This window comes from Paramacrobiotus metropolitanus, unplaced genomic scaffold (genome assembly GCF_019649055.1).
Source record: "Paramacrobiotus metropolitanus isolate TYO unplaced genomic scaffold, Prichtersi_v1.0 Parri_scaffold0000059, whole genome shotgun sequence".
Taxonomy (NCBI): domain Eukaryota; kingdom Metazoa; phylum Tardigrada; class Eutardigrada; order Parachela; family Macrobiotidae; genus Paramacrobiotus; species Paramacrobiotus metropolitanus.
In genome coordinates this window covers 312,032-332,401 of record NW_026570279.1, presented here as the reverse complement: position 1 = coordinate 332,401, position 20,370 = coordinate 312,032, and the positions used below count along the sequence as shown (strand labels likewise).

Sequence of the window (20,370 nt, the reverse complement as noted above, 5' to 3'; positions counted from 1 at the left end):
CTATAGCCAAATGATATGTATAAACCGGCGAGAAAACCGTTTGTGCGCGCAAAAGCCGGTTGGGGAGATATCAGTGAAATAAAAGTACAAAAGGTTGCGCGCACGGAGATGTACCAAAAGTGTAATTACGAGCCCATCCCCTTCGCAATTAGCATGAAAACGCACATTACCACGAAGGCCATTTTATGCCGAATCAGCTTTTCACCATGTTTTTTAAATCTTAGAATGAATTTCAAAAATTTTAAATGATATTTTAAAATTCAAAAAAATGGGAAAGAAAGTTGATTCGGAGCGCGCGAAAGCGAAAGTTTCGTCCAATTGCCGGGAATCGGTATCATGTACCGGCACATCTCCCTTAAGAAAAAAAAGTTAATTAATATCATTACGCAACGTAATAAATTAGGAAAAGGTGAATATCTCCAGCCGCCATGCTTTAGTCGCGCATGGAGGTGCATCTGTCCCGACCTCCGGCTCTCGTGAAGCATTTAGGTTATGTAGGATGAATGTGTCAACAGTGCAACAATAATGCTATCTGCAGACTTACAACGCTAACCAATTGGCAACTGCTGTACCAATAATGTAATGGCAGGCCGACGTTTTCCACGTAGACACACTGCGGGACTGACACCATGAGATTCAGCCCGTTACACACGGGGCACAGGATCAACAGACGGAAGAACACAGCGCGGCAGGCGAGGTACGTATCAAGAACTTGCCTGTCTGTGTAACGCTCCGTGGGCACCAAATTTTGTGCTGCAACCTTGTAAATGACTTGGATGGATGTTTCCATGGCCACTGATGCTTGTATTCGACGACCAGTTCGGAAGGCTGTCATTGAAGAGAGAAACGGACAAAGGCGAAACTGCGGTAGCATTCTCCATAACAAAGCCGGCAGCGTGTAATTTTTTTGACCACAGTAGTCTGATTCAGTGTTTTCGCGTTCAGTGTGAGCGTTAAAAAGAAATTGTTAAAAACTTAACAGATTAGGCTTGTTTTTCAGTCGTTTGTATGATTTATAGGCTGGTTTACTGTGTGTAATTGCTAGCACTTAACCGGTAACATTGCCCTTTGGTTAAGTAATTCTAATATAATATAATGTTATACAGTCGCGTATTAAATAGTCAGTGGTTTATTTGTGCAATCCCAACCACGCATGGAACATTAGGCAAATCCCTGTGACGGCTAAATCTGTTAACGTTTAAGCAGCGTTACTTTATATGATGCTTCCCGCGCCCGCGCTCGGCAAATGTGTATTGGAAAGGTCAGGCTTGAATTTGTGGACTGTTACGAGATACGGCAGTAGTGTCTACGACAGTAGTCGTGGTGGCGGACAGTGGTGGTTGCTCGGTCACTTACTCACCTACAGATTTTGCTCACGGGAAAATGGTGGTAGCTCACTTACATCCTACAAATTTTGCTCATGATTTTTGGTAGTTCGGTTACTCACTCCCCTACAGATTATGCTCATGGGTCTTCGTAACTCGGTCGGGACAGCGGTGGTAGCTATTTGACTCACATTGCCCTTTGGTTAAGTAATTCTAATATAATATAATGTTATACAGTCGCGTATTAAATAGTCAGTGGTTTATTTGTGCAATCCCAACCACGCATGGAACATTAGGCAAATCCCTGTGATTTGGTTGCTAAATCTGTTAACGTTTAAGCAGCGTTACTTTATACAAGGTAAGCCTCGCGCCCCGCGCTCGGCAAATGTGTATTGGAAAGGTCAGGCTTGAATTTGTGGACTGTTACGAGATACGGCAGTAGTGTCTACGACAGTAGTCGTGGTGGCGGACAGTGGTGGTTGCTCGGTCACTTACTCACCTACAGATTTTGCTCACGGGAAAATGGTGGTAGCTCACTTACATCCTACAAATTTTGCTCATGATTTTTGGTAGTTCGGTTACTCACTCCCCTACAGATTATGCTCATGGGTCTTCGTAACTCGGTCGGGACAGCGGTGGTAGCTATTTGACTCACTCTAGAGATTTTGCTTATGAGTCATGGTACCTCGGTCACTCACCTACAGATTCTGCTCACGGGACAGTGGTGGTAGCTCGGTTACTTACTCGCCTACAGATTTTTGCTCACGGAACAGTGGTGGTTGCTCGTTTACTCACTCATCTAGAGATTTTGCGCTCGAGACAGTCACTCACTCATTATTATGCCATCGCAAAAATCAGTCAGCGTACACTCTACACTCGAAGTACAGTAAAAACTGCAATAATGCATATTGTCCCAGATCCATGGTTACAGTTGTCCTTACTTTAAATGTCATACTTACTTAAATTACAGAGTTCTAGGCAATGTTGTTGTCAGGCTTCTCAAGTACTGTAAGCACTTAAGTAAAACAATACTTTGTCTGGATCGTTCCCAAATCTCAGGAAGACTATTTAGGGTCAAAATCTCACCCGTCCCCCACGGTGGTTGACATTCTAAGTATGTTAAATGTAAGGTACCGTAAATTTTTTCCTCCCCTCACTTCTTGATATGGTCCTTACGAAATTTCTGGATGACCTCGTATTCTAATCCATGGGGATTCATGCTTTCCTATACTTAAAACGACTAAGAGAGTTTTCAAACCTGGCAGTTCTAGCGACAAATAAAATTCAGCGTAAATACCTATGGAAAATAAGATTCATTTCAAGGCTAAGCTGGACTTAATCTGACCACGCGTTGAGTTTTCCATAATAACCCACGGAATTACGCTTTTTGACGGTAAGATTGTATGAATGTATAGATAATACTGACGAAGGCAGTCCTGGTGGAAATATGAATATTCCGGTATTATCGGGTGTGCAATGTTCGAGCTCGAAAACCCTACCAGTGAGGGACATCAAAGCATTGAAAACGTTGAGGTCAAAAGGTCACCCAGAACATGGAAGACAAATGCAGCTGCGGTGTCCCTGGTTAGCAGTTGAGCCAATATTTTTGCCCAGAACTTTGCATGTATTTGAAAACCGAAGCACTACGTTGTTAATTCGTGTAGGCGAAGCAATTGCCATGCAAACTGTGCGTTGCTTTTCGTTCTGTACAATATGTGTGCACTCATAAGCAAGCCGTCATTTATCAGGAAATCGCGCAAAGATTTGTCATTTTTGTGGAGACTTGGAAGCATACCAACTACCAAGTCATTTAGACGTAGAAAAACTCGCACAATTCACAAGCCTCGTTCTCCAGGTCTAAATACGAAAACGTTACACGCAGTTCTTCTAAAAGTTACTGTAACCTGCAATAATTTTAGCATGCCGCTGAAACAGGAAGAAGGCCAGACGCCGCACTCAAGCTGCCGGCACTTTACGGGGCTCTTGGCGCGTTCGACGCCGCATTTTGGCGCACCCCGAAAGGAAAGGCTCGTTACGCCGATGCATTGATGAGTGACGCGAGTCCGTCACTCGACTACTGCAAGCCAATCGTTCGAATTCTAAATACTGTAGGTACTGTAATGTGTTCGTAACTGTAGGTACTGTAATTATTTGTTCTTCTCTTTCATAACAGCATTATATTTTATCGTATTTGCCAACTTCTCCGAGACATCCGAGACATAGTGAACAGCAAAATCAACTGAGTACTGGTCAAGAATTTGCAACGGGCCACTTCATCCTGCGTTGTGAAATGGCTGGCGAACCGTCTCCGATCACTCCATTTTGTCTCCATTCCACCGCGTGGCTCTTTGAGATTCCCATCGAACAATTCGAGCAAACGTACCGGGCCTCCACAACGACGTATACTGTTACGCTGCAACTTGACGCGCAGCATGTCCAGAAGTATTTTGGAATCCCGGATTCGCTGTGGAAGATAACATTGATGATCAATTCGAACTCCGGTCTAGCAACATATCAGATCGGCCCGACTTGCGCGAAGCAGCTGCTTACCAGCAAGGAAACTCTGCGTGTGGAATGCGCTGTCAGCGGATCACGGTTCGTACTGTACCTGTGAAATATTACGATCCATAGTACAGTACATAAATACTGCAGAAACTAACATGCAAGAATCTACGCCAGCTTTCTAAGTTGCAAAACAGTGTTGTCACTTGTCATGATGGTCATGGCGCTTAATTCAGTAATTTGTTGGCAACCATTCTGGGGCTTCAGCAAGTCGTTTATTTTCTCCATTTATTACTGGTCATTGCACCCTTACCGTCTAATAACCTTGTTTCATACGCTTTACTCATGTATTCTTTAATGATTATGTATAAACAGTTCACACTTTGGAGATCCGTTCATCGTATCTATCGGTCCAGAAGGTTGGGCACATCAGTCGAATTCCGCGACCCCCACCTTCGCAATTCCAACAGCGTCGGAGCCAAGAACCGAGCAGAACATGGTGATTATTTCTTATAGAATCCGCCAACGAAGCATGGTTTACGTTCGGTTGACGTTCCACGGTGTCGAATCTGACGGAAGCTCGCTGGGTTCCTGTCGGAATAATTATGTGCAAAAGTTCAGCAGTTTGCTGGAAAACGGACAAATTACTGACTGTACACTGGTCTCGCGTGATGAAAAATCGTTCGCCGTGCATCGTGCTGTTCTGGCTGCGCAGTCGCCGGTGTTTGCTGCAATGTTCGAGCATGACATGAAAGAGAAGTCGTCGGGAGAGTGCGTTATTCAGGATGTTGATGGAATCGTTTTAGAGGCCCTCATCAAGTTTGCCTACACGTGCGCGCCACTGGAGCTGCCGGCGATCCACTTGCCAGATTTGCACGACGCTGCGGATAAGTATGATATGGATGATTTGCGACGCCATTGTGAAATCGTAATGATTGGCGCTATTGCTGTTGATAACGGGCTGCGTTACCTGAACTTTGCCACCGAACGCGGTTTACCGAAACTGAAAAAACAAGCCATCAAGTTCCTGTATCAGCATAGTGACGAACTTTGAACGCTCAACAGTTAGGTTGGTTTGGTTATGAGTTCAGACTGGATGGAATTAATTTGCGATGTTGATACATTTGGAGATTCGTGCGTGCTGTGGGTTGTTGACTTTAATTCGCTTTTATTAAGTCTGGAGTAGAATCTAGACTGTCTCGTTGTTATAATGCACTCTGATAACTACTGTAGAACTTTGGTGGTTAGCAGCATCGTTTTTTCTTTTTAATAACTACTGAGTAGCTTGTGTTGAAATGCTATAACGTTTCGCATTGCTTGTGTAGTAAATGTTGATACGAGTTTAATACGCAAGAACTGTTGATTACTAACAATAAGCCATTCTGATGGCGCCATGCGGACGTACAGAAATTTCGTGTCGAACGCATTTCATGGATTTCAAAGTTATTTCATGGATTTCAGTAACGGTCAAACTTTTGCGGAGCGCAGCTGGTTATTGCGATAAATTGTAGTGTAGTGAGAATTTATTAGCACAAGCCAGTCAAGACAGAGTTATTAGTGTAGTTAAAGAAACCGCATTCCAGGTTAGGAATTACTGCGCATCTTTGGGGGCAAACAGCCACTCACGCACCCCAGTGTTAGAAGGCCAGTTTTCCGCAGCAAACATCTTATCAGACTCATGAGCAAATGAACCAACACGAGCGAACAAACTGTTTTTGCCACCTTTTTTAGCAGTGTAAATAGACACAAATCGAACTGAGATCCCATTAGATTCAATGGCATTCTTGAGATCCTTGCTGTAGTCATCAAGTGCCTGGTGTCGGGTCGGATCCAAAGGGGGGATGCCATGTAGACAGAAGTCCTTTTTCTCTTTCTCCTTGTCAGCCTTGCTGGTGTAGTGGCAATCAATATAAGCGCTCATTACGCTCTACCTGTACCTTTATGCTCAATTTGTCGTCAGGATTCTACACTCTATTTATCCAAGCACTAACCATGGTAAGTAGTATAGTAATACAAAACAAGCATGAATATGAAATTACCGATGTTGTAGTGAGATGAGCAAATAGCTGATGATCTGCGGCTGAATTCAGTCGATGGACTGAATCCGACTGACTAACTGTTTTCCGTATACGGCACTTAATTTTCAGTCTGTAAACTACGTAGTTTCGCATTGCGCAGAGGCCGCTTACATGTGCAGACGTTAAATACTTTATACCTACATGTGCAGCACTGCAGATGTACATGTGAAGACGTTAAGGTCGTGCGTGCGAGCACATGCAAGGATGCAATATTAAACGATGATTGTCAAGAGCAGCTGTGCCGCTTGGTTTAGTGTTTTCGTTTAGTACCGTAAACTCAGTAATGTGCAGCCTACTCGGTACAGTACGTTGTTTTGCCCCAGGTGTACTGTAATGCCAAACTGCCGGTCGATGTGCGTGGAGGATCGCGGCTTAGTACTGGCGTCCGCGAAAGTTGTTACGTGTTACAATATTTCCGCAGTGCGAGCGATGCATTCACCGTCTCGGATATTACACCATTACACCGAGATAGTAATTACAAAGTGTTCTAATCTTACAATATAAAACTATGCTGTAATTTCAGCGTAATATTTAAATCTCAAAAGTCGTTGTCTGTCTGCATGATTTCGGAAATGGCTGCCACAGCATTACAGATAGCACCCACTTTTCTCCGTCCTTCCGTCTGCCTCTTTGAGATCCCGATGGAGCGCTTCGAGAAAAGATTTCAGCAGCTGTCTGCGAGAATGGAGTATACGGCAACCGTTAAACTGGATACGGATCATGTTCAAAAGTAGTCCGGAATGTCATCGACAATGTGGAATGTGACAATACACACTAGCAACAAGCCAGACGCCGCCACTTACACGATTTACCCAGCCTGGAAGAGAAAGCAAGGGGTTACTAGCAATGTTCCTCTTTCTGTTGAATGCGCCATCAGTACCACAGGGTGCGTCATACATAAAATACTCTAATTAATTGAATTCGTCGTCTAGTTATCGATTTTAGTTGCTTGCATGAGCGCTGATTTAATTACTAAATAGCGGTCGGTTGATTTTACGAATCCACATATTATTATAATACGCTGTACGGGATGACCGTCAAAAAGGTGGCAAACTGTACGTTGCGGAAGGACTGAATTACTTTTTGGTTTTTTAATGACAATAATGCCACCCATAATGAAACTTGCTGCAGGAAATTAAGGTTTCATTTGGCAGCGTGCTGGCTCATTATCATAGCAAAAATGTTATAATACTATAACAGATTGTAACTGCTTGGTTTTGCTTCCTTAGAGCTTAGAGAGCAATACGGACACCCGTACGACATAACTATTGATCAGAAAGATTGGGCTTATGAGCCTAAAGTTCCGCCCCGAGTGCTACAGATTCCACAGGATCAACTTCAAGGCCATATCCCCGACTGTTATGTCATACGTCCTGGAACCATCGTGTTTGTGCGACTGGTAATCTACGAAAAAGATTTCAACGGGGGCAGGGTGCTCTCGACCCCTTCGGATCACCAAGGTCTGGCAGAAAAATTCGGCCGTTTGCTGGAAAGCGGGCGTATGGCCGACTGCCAGTTGGTGTCGCATGATGGAAAAGAATTCCCTGTGCATCGTGCCATTCTCGTTGCGCATTCGGCAAAGTTTGCGGATATGTTTGAGAAGGAACGACAGAGCAGTCGCTGGAAAGGTATGCCATGGAAAATATTAGTGGAGTGGTCTTGGAGGCACTCATCCGGTTCGCTTTCACCGGCGCTCCGCTGAACTTGCCGGCTGAGCATCTGCAGGATTTGTATGATGCCGCGGACAAGTATGGTATGGACGATCTGCGGGGCCACTGCGAGAAAGCAATGATCGGCGCGATTAGCGGGGGTAATGCATTCAACTACTTGGTTTTCGCGAAGAAACGCGATTTGCAAGATCTGAAGGTGGCTGTCGCACAATTCGATGGTCAACATGGCCGCGAAATCTGAATGGAACGCCTGCAAGAAAAAAACGTTCGAGTGCAGTAAAAGTGGACTTCGTATTCAAGTAATTTAATGACAAAGTTTCTATAATATTTCTTCACTTTTACTCTGTAGTTGTTCATCAGAAATTGTTACACAAAATGAAAAGCTACGAAGCGCAACTGAATGAAAACAATTTTCAGGATTTTAAAAGCCGGCTAGCTCGACTTCCTGTAGTTTTAACGGGAAACTTTTATAACATGTAGCCGTTAAAAATATGTGCCAGCGAGATGAGATCGACTATTAAATATTTACAGTCAATCATTGACTGTAAATACTTAATAGTCGATCGGCTACTGCCAGGACGGTTTAAATGTAAACAGCTCATATGGGGTCGGGTGCTCATCGCAGTCCAGTCGTGCAGGCTAAGTTCATCAAGCGTCCTCGTAACGCAAGCTGCCGTAGCTTTAATACATACAAATACAATGTGTATTGCGTACAATACATAAAGGAGTAACAGGAAAATTAACAGGTTAAATACAATGTGTATTGCGTACAATACATAAAGGAGTAACAGGAGTAACAGAAATTTTCCAGGGAACAAAAATCATGGGTAACTTTCCACAGAAAGGTGAATGACCTTTTGCAAAAAGGGATGACTTCTCCATCTTTTGCTGCAGTAGACAGTAGTACGCACTGATTTGCTTCTATATTGCTACTCCGAATCGGATTTATGTCCTTCGTAAACATACTTTGTCTAATCAGCGTTCCCAATAACCTTTGTCATTTTTATTGTTTAGTAGTTTAATAATTATACGCACACGTGCCTAGCACAACCGGGCTGACGTACTTAGGGATGGTCTCATATCTGTAGCGTATCCCGCTACGGTACAGCACCGTAGCTAATTTCGTTACAGTACAGAAATGGGACAGTTTCTGGTGCGCGTCACCAAGATACAGTACAGGCTACGCACATCGAAACTGGACTCGTTATCGGTTTCCTGTATCGAATCTCTAGCTTTGGGCCCGTATCGCTGTATTTGTGTCCCATCGCTTCGATCACATATCGCACTGTTTACCAGTTTTTGTGTATGCTCTCGGTAAGAAATTCGAGGTTTATTGGAGGAAGTCTTTGTGTTGATTGTTTTTTATGCCATCATTATAGTTAGTTCCTAGTCTGTATTGTAAAGTGTTGTTTCCTGGATTGAAAGTTTTTGTTTGGCATTATCGTCCGGAGTGAGTCATGAGCCAGACCAGTCCCAAACCATCCCTGCAATTTGTTCTGGCCAGCATTCAGAATCCTCATTTTTCGAGTGCTGCTTCTTTCTTCTGTTCAGCATTAATTATGTGTAATGGACGGAAACAAATTTTTATATTCGTTAGCAGTCATAGCAGCGTAGAGTATATGACGGAGTTATATGCACTACGAGTCTACGATAGCACCTAAGCGAGCTCGGTATCGTATCAGTAACAATTATTGTTTTCACTTCCATTCCGCTTCTCTGTACCTGATTCTTAATAATTTTGTTATCTAAAACTTTTGTGCATTCAGTATGATTTTAAAATTAACAAGAAATAAAACAACGTTCATTTCATAAAACCTAAATAACTCACGAAAAGAAATCGCCACACAATGACAAAACTGAAAAATGCTCACATATGAACAAAAAGATACCAGGGAAAGCCACCTCTGGTAGAACTGGCTCAATCGGTACCAAACTTTTATCGCGCGACAATCGCGGTCATGATCGCGACAGCGCGATGGCCGCGACGCCAGTATATAACCGCGATGCACCGCGACGCGCCTTATACGGTAGGTGGCCATACCTGCCGCGACGCCGCGATGGCCCCGACGCCTGTATATAACCGCGATGCACCGCGACACGTGTTATACCGTAGGCAGGCATACCTGCCGCGACGCCGCGATGGCTGCGACGCCAGTACATAACCGCGATGCAACGCGACATGGCTTATACGGTAGGCGGCCATACCTGCCGCGACACCGAGATGGCCGCGACGCCTGTATATAACTGCGATGCACCGCGACATGGCTTATACCGTAGGCAAGCAAACCTGCCGCGACGCCTGTATATAACCGCGATGCACCGCGACACGGCTTATACGGTAGGCGGCCATACCTGCCGCGACGCCGCGATGACCGCGACGCCTGTATATAACCGCGATGCACCGCGACATGGCTTATACCGTAGGCAGGCATACCTGCCGCGATGGCCGCGACGCCAGTATATAACCGCGATGCACCGCGACATGGCTTATACCGTAGGCAGGCATACCTGCCGCGACGCCAGTATATAACCGCGATGCACCGCGACACGGCTGATACGGTAGGCGGCCATACCTGCCGCGACGCCGCGATGCCCGCGACGCCTGTATATAACCGCGATGCACCGCGACATGGCTTACACTGTAGGCAGGCATACCTGCAGCGACGCCGCGATGGCCGCGACGCCTGTATATAACCGCGATGCACCGCGACGCTGCAAATGCGCAGGTGAGCACACTCGAGCGATAAAGAGGTCCTCTATTTTTAGGAATTCAGTGTTGCTCTAACCGGTCTCAGCGGTAACACCGGTCGGGAACAAAAACTAACAGTCTCTACATGGTGTCTACAGGTTGTCTAAAGATGACTACAGTGACTACAGGAAGAAAAAACGCGTTCCAGTTTTTTTCTTTGGTACGAAACATTCCATGTATGCAACTTGATAATATGCATTAAGAACTCCAACTTGCATTATTAACAGCAAATTGCGTCAAGAACTCCAGGCTGCAGATCAGGATACTGTACTGTGCTAATACTGTGTTAATACAGTATCCAGAACTACAGTCTGGAGTTCTTAATGCATATTATTAAATTGTTTGCAAACTGCAATGTACTAGTAATGGAATAGCTGCTTTCTTAAAATAGCGCGCCTCTTAAAACTGGGGACTGTTGTACATTGCACGAAGCGGCATTTAACGCTGTCCTACAATGGGGTAACGTTTGAACTAAGGCTCCGCAGACCAAGGGGAGCAACGCAACGAAAGTCTGCGGCTGGTACACTTAATTGCCTGCACACGCGTAAAAAGGCTAATTATGGTGATAAGGTCAAGTTAAAGTGAAAAGGTCTTGTTCCAGTATAAAAAAATAGCGCGATTCTATTCGTCTGTACACGTACTGCGTAGAGCATTAACTGTACTGCGGTAACTCTCAGATCGCTACATCGCAGCTTCGCAGAACGGTCCAAAAGCCATAAAAATGGCAAGCGGTCTGAATCAGACCCATTCTTCCCTGCAAACCATCTTCTGTGACGATCCTGCAGCACCGTCCAAATTGCCTTTTTCAACCGGTAGGTATTTGTGTCCTGCAGCTTCCTGCTCCCTTTTAAAAAAGACACAGGGAAGGGCAGTCCAGTTAGCCTATGCTCTACACGCGCTTTTAGCGGTTGATGTACATCAGATCTGTTGGTGCTGATGTGCTAAACGCCTGCTGTGTACTTTGCTTATTCGCAAGCTTTTTTCAAAACGCAGCCTTTTCGGATCAGCCGGCAGAGAGCTGAGATGTAGCGGTATGCTTAGATCTAGCGATCTGAGAGTCACCGCAATACAGTTATTATCTCGTGCCAAATCATCGAAAAAAACCCTACCATCCTTTTTGCCGTCCATTATGAAAAACAAAGAGTCGCTTTCAGTTAATTCGCGATGGGTTATGTTGTTTCACAATTTATTGCTGCATTACGTGGACTTCTACAGTTTGATTTCACAATATTTACTTGGACTAGCAGCGAGTAGAAAGCTTAAAAAACTACTGGAGGAGCAAGTACAATATTTTTTAAATAATCTGCAAAATCTCCTGACACCACCAAAGGCAGAGCGCACAACCCCAGAGTCTCTGGGCACTGGACACCACTATTTTGAACGATTAATTTTTGGTTGTCACGAGAGGAAAAAAGCTTTTTCGTCTTGTGGCCTGGCTCGTCTTTTTTGATGCCACTCGGGCCTTTATGGTTTATGGGCCTTTATGGTTCGCGAATACCTCGGTTTTAATCGCTCAGCCGTCCAGCCAGTACGGGCTTTGAGTATACGTACATGCTTAGCTTCGAATGGTGTTAATACCCAGTGACTCACTCTCTCAAGGTTTTCCAGCCATATTTGTTCTGTAACCTGCGTGCGGTAGGTTGAAGGACAAACATGATTACATTTACAGGCGATGAAGCTTAACTGGCAGGTAACCTGCCATTTAGGCATCATCGCCAAACTGTAATATACCCGCACTGCCATTGCCTCGCGGCTCGCGATGCCATGATGCAGCACGTGGACAGGAATACGACCATTCACTGTATGTCTTTGAAACTCTTGAGTAACCGTATGAAGTGGTGTCCTGAACTGCCGGTATTCTTAGCTAGGAAAGTGCACCGCTGTTCCCTAGGACTGAAAGACGTAAGCGAAGCTAGAAGTATTTGGAGAAATGTCTATAACTGGGATGAACTGCAAACTGTACACGTAGGGATAGTGAGGTACCAAGCAATTGTTCCTTTCACTGGCTGTAATATCCGTGACTGGAAGGCTGCACATATATGTGAGATACTTTATTAGATATTCATTTGTAATATTTGCGAACAAAGTATGTACCCTGTGGCGCAACACAAGCATCATCAGCAGTTAGAAAAGAACTTTCGCGCCGGTGTGCTGGATTTTCTTCGCTGGGTGTGAAACTTTGGACAGTGCCATTTTTTATTTTTGAACGAGTCGCCACAGAGTCTTTTTCGCCAACAGTAGCATGGATTGATGGTATACCGAAAGGAATGGTTGTGTCAAAGGTAGTTTACTGAATAAAAGGTAGTGCGAGAATAGGTAATGCACGGAATGCAAGGTATCCTAGTGCAAAGACCGTGTACGGAATAAAATATATGGAGAGGTAGTGGTCACGTAAAGTATGGAAAGGTAGTGGTCACCTAGAGTATGGAAAGATGGGTCACCTAAAGTAGTGGTCACATAAAGTTATTTTTGGCGGCCACGATTACGCAATAATTCATCTGTGACCGTGACCGACGTGACAGAAAGTCCTGTTATCTTGAACTTAGAGGGCCTTCACTTCGCTTCGGTCGAGTACACGGCAGTGTCGCAAAAATGGTGGCCAAAGACAACGTGGTGCGAAAATTGTTGTGCGGAGCCTGGTGATGGTGAGAGGTGCTTGTGGAGACTTTGGTGGTAAAATGTGGTTTGCGGAGCTTTATCCAATACACCATTGTTTATTAGCCAAAGCAAAAGAAACACGCATAAACGCTGCGCTCCGGACAACCAATGCACACCAGTGTTCATTTCCTAGTTTTACCACAAATTAGTTCTCCTATATGACGTAAAAACGGGTACAACTGTACAAGTATAATACTATTCATGGTTCGGAAGTATATACGTTAAGAAAAGCGCCGGTACGAAGGATGTTGTTCAGGATTCACAGTTGTTCACCGTTCAGGGGGTTCGAAGTCGGAGTTTCTAATGTACATACGAGTACAATTTTTTGGCTTTAACTACTACGAACACAGTTAGTTCTTCATACAATTTTTGATGTGAAACATCCGATTAGTTTTGGAAATAAAATAAGGTCATGTCTACGCGCGAGAATATCTTGCAGAATATTTTCGACCACTAAGTATTTATGGCAAAAAATGGAAATTGTACGGTTTTTCTGTTCATTTCTCGAACATACGTCTACGAACGTCAAATTTATCATTTCTTGAGATGGCGAAGTTAAGCAACAAAACCGACAGTTATTGTAGAGAGCAATATTCGCAGCTAAACTGATCTGTATCCGCTGGGCAGATGCAACCGCCGGCGTATTTTTACAGTACTGCTGCTTTTGCTGTGCAGTTATGACCTCTCACCGTGGTTTACATTCAAGGATTAGAACCCTACGATCTGGGAAGAGGCGCCAATATGCCGGTTTCGAATATGGTTAAAAACCAGTGGCGCATTTCATCCTCCCTGGCGTAGTTGGCGTTTCGAATCTGCTTGCCCAATAACAGGTCGTAGGCAAAACGAGTATACATATTAGGCAGTTATTTCCTCCGGGTGATTGTCCGTAAACCGGGTCGTACTCGATGTTGATATGACCCTTGCTGTCCAGATGGGCAAACAGGAAATGCAACTGTAGTTTCAGCAAGTCTGGGCACTTGACCCGTTGAACAGTAGATCCGGACAAGACCGGGGATGTCACAGCTGTACAACGCGCAAACATAGTGGTTGACACCGTTAAACATGGACTGCACAAGGTTTCCTCCATGCATCCGCATGTGGAAACTTGACCTTGCGAAGCACTGGTCGTTATTTTAGCACAGAGCCAACTCTGCAGGAAGTTCTAGGCCGCCTTTCTGAGGAAATTGTATTGAGCAGCAGATAGACCCATGCGTTAAGTAGTCTTAGCTCCAAATCCGAGCCGCTTGTTTTCGGCAGGCTGATATCGTTCCTTCTTGCGGAGGGACTGTTCGAATAAGCGGGAGCCGGTGTGTCGGCAGGCTGGGGCGTGGCTTGGACTGGCTGCGATGACGTTTGAGCTGTCTGATTGAACCGTTGATGGGGCCTTCCTTCCAACAGCCGACAGCGGTGCTTAATGGTTCCGCGAGGTGTGACTCTGAACGTCGGAAAATCAGGAGCGACAACGTTGCTTACAGTAGGATGCTCTGGCTCTGGCAAATCGGCTTCCGCTGCGGCTTCGGGGATGTTCAGCTGCCCTGGTGAAACCCATCACAAGCTTAAGACGCACCATCGCCTGGCAGTCACTTTTCAGAGTTATCGTAATGCTTTTCTTTGTGGGAATTGAATTCCGCCAGTGTGGGCGTTAAGCGCCAGCTTTCTTTCAGACCAGCTTCACTGAACTGTAGGGGAACGTGTCATGAAGCGGATGCGTCGTTGATGTTTTGGCATTGCCGCCAGAATTTGTAAAGACTTGATGTGTTCGCTGGCTCCCTTGCTCCACTGTTTCCCACTTTAAGTTCTGACGCCATAACGGCTGAGAGTTGTGAAAACTCGAATTATCACAAAATGTAAAACGCCGGTTGGTCAGATTTTTGGTTTTACATCACTAAAAGGTGACCTTGCCGTAATTATTAGTTGCCCTGTCGTAATGAATACTCTTTTGTTAGTAGTTTTTTGTGCGTGGAAAAACTCCCGCGCGTAGTCAATGCTCATAGCGCGGGAGGCTCTCGCGCGTAGCCATTCGATAAAATATGTAATGGCGTTATCTTTGCTACGACAAGACGTAATTAGCCGGCAGTCGTTTATCGAGAAATAGTAGACTTCGCGAGGTTTCATTGTTTTCTATAGTGCCGGCCTGCCACGCAAGAAAACCCTCCTGACCCCCCATCCCTTGTAATTAAACTTAATAACGTAACAAAAATCGAACCACTCCCACACTTTCCTATTACGTAAACTTGAATCGCGCGTACCGAAAACACTATTGATCCCAATTTTACGTAAACTGCATATGCAAATTGCACGTTATATTCAAGGGTGCGCGTTATACAGCATTTTTTTGGTTAGGCATGCGTTTCGAATGCCTTTAATGTAAGCGTAGAAAAAATTCCATTTTTTATAATTTTTCCACAGACTGTCAATTTTAAATTGATCGTACCATTAGAATTAGTGACGGCCAGTTACTGAAGAACGTAAAATTACGTAGCACTAGAAGAGAAAACCCCCAAGAATAAATCAATACACCGTTTCCTGCAGTTTGTTAATAATTGCTAAGAGAAACGTATTGCTATCGCATAGCGGTATCAACGTTTTGGTTGGGTGCTGCTGCGACTACATACCGTAAGGATAAAAAATAACGGTGTCCTGGAAAGCTCCCTGAAACGCCCATGTTCCAACGGTTATTCTATCGACCGGTTACTTGTGTAAACTGAATAGCGAAATTACTTAAAAGTTAAAAATACTGCTTACGATTAATACCCAGCAGAAAATCGATTAAAAAGAAGGAGGGACAGACAGAAAAAACGGCAATAACAAGGGATAACCATTTATGTGGTGTGCAACACGCCCAGACACAAAGTGAAAGCAGTTCAGTGACACGATGCAGAATAGCCGTTGAGACTCGAGTCTCGAGCTGTCAGTCCCGTATATTTACCCGTATATTTACCCCCCGAATTGTTTTTTCAAAAAAATTTGTCAACTTTATTAACTGGCGGTATGCAAAAGTCACAATTTTTCTATCATAATAAAAATGTACTAATTCCACAGCCTCAGCCGACAGCAGGAATAGGCGGCCTAATTATACAGACCATTTCATCTAAATAATAAATTAGCCGATACTGGTGCTGTTCCCATGGCCGAGGCCGCATTCCCGCGTTGGATTTCAATGCTAAACCGCTGGCGCAGATAATCAGTTGCCCGTATTTCGCCCGTTTCTTGGCGTATCATCTGCCCGAGTTCGGTGACTTCACCACTTTATCCTGCTCTGAGCGCGCCGAGGTTGCTCCCGTTCGGTACTACAGTACTAGTAAAAAGTAACACAAAAATAAATTAATACGAATAACTTGTACTCACTGCATTGCATAGTATGCGATAATACGCAAACTTTTAATTGTTGTCTCGCCACGCCCCTTTGACCATGGCAGATGAAAATATTTTTTAGCCATATGCATAGTGCATACTACGATAGTATACTACGATTTTACACAAAATAAAAATTTTCTGAATTTGGAGGGGGAAAATGTGCCCTGGTGAGTAAGCCGAAGCCAAAAAGAGCTTCTCAATGTTTTGAATTCCGAGAACACCCTGTGCGACCGGCAAAGAAGCTTGCATCCATATGGCGTACAAAATTAAGTTTTAGTTGTAGAACACCTGTTTTTATTGTTTGCCAGTTGAACCCTTCACTGGGTCTTCCAGAGCGTCTTCTGCTTTTATCTTCTCTGACTTCTCAAGAGGGTTTTCAAGATGTATAGCTCGGCGCATGAAAACCAATACGTTTAAAAAAACGTTATGGATTTGTGATTTGTATTGGTACACGTACATCAGGGAGAGTGCGATCATGTAACTCACAGAAGAGCGGATTGATGATTGACAAAAAATTTAAAATCGTGTCGATGATTAGGTAACACAGTACCGTTTATAAACTATACGCAGTGGATTCCCGTAATGGCAAGAAGCTGCAAATCGCAGATAAAGCTGTATATCACATTCGCATAGGAAAGTGTGAAAGAAGCAATCGGTTGCTACTGTAGTGTAATGTCGAATTTAAAAACTTGGTGTACACGGTACACTAATTTGTTTCAGTTTTCTCATTCACAGTACGGATTAACTGGTCTTAGTGGCGGTATATTCCGCTCTAAAAATATACCAGGTTTGCAGTCTTGTATAAAACTACGTGTACTCGTATGGAATTCAATGATTCGACATATCGGTCGAAAAGAATGCTTATTTTTTCGGACACAATTCCAAAAGGTAAACAAGTGATCGTTTTATTAGTTTGTGAAATGCCTGACTGACTTGATATTTGCTTCAAGATTTGCCAAGATACCGTCTGACATCAGTGACAGTGTTACAATAGTGTACAAGTCCTTCGCGAAACTAAAAAGGCAACTTCAAGGTTAGTTATTACATGTACATAATACAGTTGCCAAATGATTTTGTTGATTGAGGTGTTACATCAGGCAAATATATATCATTAATTGTAAAGCCGCATCCGCCATTAAAAACCTGGCAGCCTCTCAAAGAGAGGCTCTCATGCACCTTTATATCAAGCGATTAGTTCAAACCTGCCACAACTGTCATTTTAAAAATGCTCATCCTGTCACCGCATGCAGATTCTCATTTTTGTGTTAGTATAATAAATAATATATCGCAAAGTTTTCGTTCAGTGAAATTCTGAGAAAACTGTTCTCCCATCCGCAGCGTTCAAGCCGTTTTCCGTGCGTTGTTATTACGAACTTTGCTTGTAACAAACGGGTTGTCTGTGGCCAAGAACTTGCTATAGGTCAAAGGACTGGGAACCGACTCTGCAACGGTCGACTACGTCATCACTGTCGCAAACAGAATGCACTGCTGTGCTATTGCTTACCATAGGTCCACAGATTTTCTGGTCCCTTTTAAAAGAAATCCTCAGCTCCTTTCTCCTCTAAAGCTTTCTGATATTTTAACAGATCATATTGAACTTAGAAACCCAAACATGAGGGGCTAGAAATAGAAGAGAAAACAAATATGCTGAGAAAATTGACAAAAACCGCAAAAAACGCGCATCTGTCACCATGGCAGCCGCCCTCCCGTGTATGCGAGAGTGGTGACGTCAAACGGTAGGTTACCAGACCTTCTCACACTATAGTAAGTACTTGCTGTGGCCTATAGAGATTTGAGCGATAGGGAGTGTTCACCGCAATCAAATAATGACCTGTGTGAGTAACTAGCAAGAAGCACTTCCGCCATCGCACAGATGTCTGTGACAATAACTTGCAAACCCCGGAGAAAATTAACACAACAAAAACTTTTGTTTTCTCCGTAGTGATCGTAAGTGACGTCACGGTCAGCTATGTCGGCTTGCGGTTCGGTCGATAACCCTAGAGTCTGAATGTGTTTGTTTCACTGTTGACATTTTGAGGTTTGGTATGGGGATTATCGAACTTTTATCAGAAAAAATCTGAAAAAGTCTGGAAACATAAAAACCTATTTGCGGCATATACAGTGTCACGGAGCATCGCGGTTATATACAGGCGTCGCGGCCATCGCGGCGTCGCGGCAGGTATGCCTGCCTACAGTATAAGCCGTGTCGCGGTGCATCGCGGTTATATACAGGCGTCGCGGCCATCGCGGCGTCGCGACAGGTATGCCTGCCTACGGTATAAGCCGTGTCGCGGTGCATCGCGGTTATATACAGCCGTCGCGGCAGGTATGCCTGCCTACAGTATAAGCCGTGTCGCGGTGCATCGCGATTATATACATGCGTCGCGGCCATCGCGGCGTCGCGGCAGGTATGCCTGCCTACAGTATAAGCCGTGTCGCGGTGCATCGCGGTTATATACAGGCGCCGCGGCCATCGCGGCGTCGCGACAGGTATGCCTGCCTACGGTATAAGCCGTGTCGCGGTGCATCGCGGTTATATACAGCCGTCGCGGCAGGTATGCCTGCCTACAGTATAAGCCGTGTCGCGGTGCATCGCGGTTATATACAGGCGTCGCGTGCATCGCGGCGTCGCGGCAAGTATGCCTGCCTACGGTATAAGCCGTGTGGCGATGAATCGCGGTATATACAGGCGTCGCGGCCATCGCGGCGTCGCGGCAGGTATGCCTGCCTACAGTATAGGCCGAGTCGCGGTGCATCGCGGCTATATAGGTGTCGCGCTGGTTGGTAATCTTGGTCCGAAACACGACAGTGACAACTGGTTTCAAGTTTGGTACAAATTGAGCCACTTCTGTACTGACCTCTGGAGGTGGCTTCACGTACCGTATCGTTTTTCTTTGTATTTCAGGGTATGCGTAAAAACCGCGCGCAAAATTTTTGATAGATATGAGACGCAGGGTTGGTACGGGTTTTGAGATACGGTTCGCGGGACACAATATCAGGGAGTTGTAAATACGGGACGCATTCGGATACGCAGCATACCCCCGTCCCGAATCTCTGCACTGATAACCAGGTGCGCGAATCGGAAATGGCCGTACCGTATCGGGTATCTGCTGTTCTGGGACGGCGGTGTACTGTACCGTAGCGAGATTCGCTACAGATATGAGACCATCCCTTACTTTTATGAATTAACTCTGTTCGTCGATGATATGCAGATAGACTATGTACCACTGAGAAGAAGCGATGATCGGCGCAATAAATTGTCTCAATGCATTAGATTATCTATGGTATTCCCGGCGACGCGCTTTTTTATGGTCTGAGAAGCTAATAACTAAAATATCCATCGACCAACACAGGCGTTGAATGGTAAAGATGTGCTCTATAGCCGATAGTATCCGGTGGACTGCCTCGTTGCTTAAGCGCTATGTACCTGCAGCCCTGCTCACAGCGAGCAAGATAACTTTGGGCGGAGAATACAGTACCAGTTCCTAGTTTGTGGTTTTAGGCTGCTGTTAATTATCTACGTATTATCCGCTAAAAAAATCCTGTTTGAATAAAACAAAACAATAAAATTAAACAAAACAAACGATAGAATTAAACAAACAGTCGCATAAACCATTCATCATCTTGTACTTTCTAACCAATGAAAAGCAGATGAAAAGTTTTAAAATGAGGAACATAAAGAAAAAGTGTTGCGCTTTTAATGCTGCTGCTTTAATGAGAGCTATGTTTTCTGGAAATTGACACGTGCAGAGCAAAACTATGGAAAACTGCGCAACCAGAACGATACGATGCAGCAATCTCTAACGTCACGTGAAATGATTGTGCAGTCGGTTAAGAGATCGCCGGGATTTCCACAATTTTGTTTCAATACGACGATTCTGCTGCATAGGTGTGTAACCGTCCAAAACGACCGGTCGAGGTCGTTTTGGAAGGTTACATAGGTGCAACCGCACACTTTAAATTCTTTATGTAGAGCGCCCGTTTGAAAGCGATCGTCCTTGCGCACGTTATTTATTGAATTCTGTTCATCA

At 44.6% G+C, this 20,370-nt stretch overlaps 1 protein-coding gene across 1 annotated transcript; it reads left to right on the top strand.

The window, feature by feature from the left end:
* Nucleotides 1-4,359: 4,359 nt before the first annotated feature.
* Nucleotides 4,360-4,917, top strand: LOC129593093 (speckle-type POZ protein B-like). The gene has a single exon (XM_055489283.1). The coding sequence runs from the start codon at nt 4,360-4,362 to the stop codon at nt 4,879-4,881; it is 522 nt and encodes a 173-aa protein (XP_055345258.1). The 3' UTR covers nt 4,882-4,917.
* Nucleotides 4,918-20,370: the final 15,453 nt, after the last annotated feature.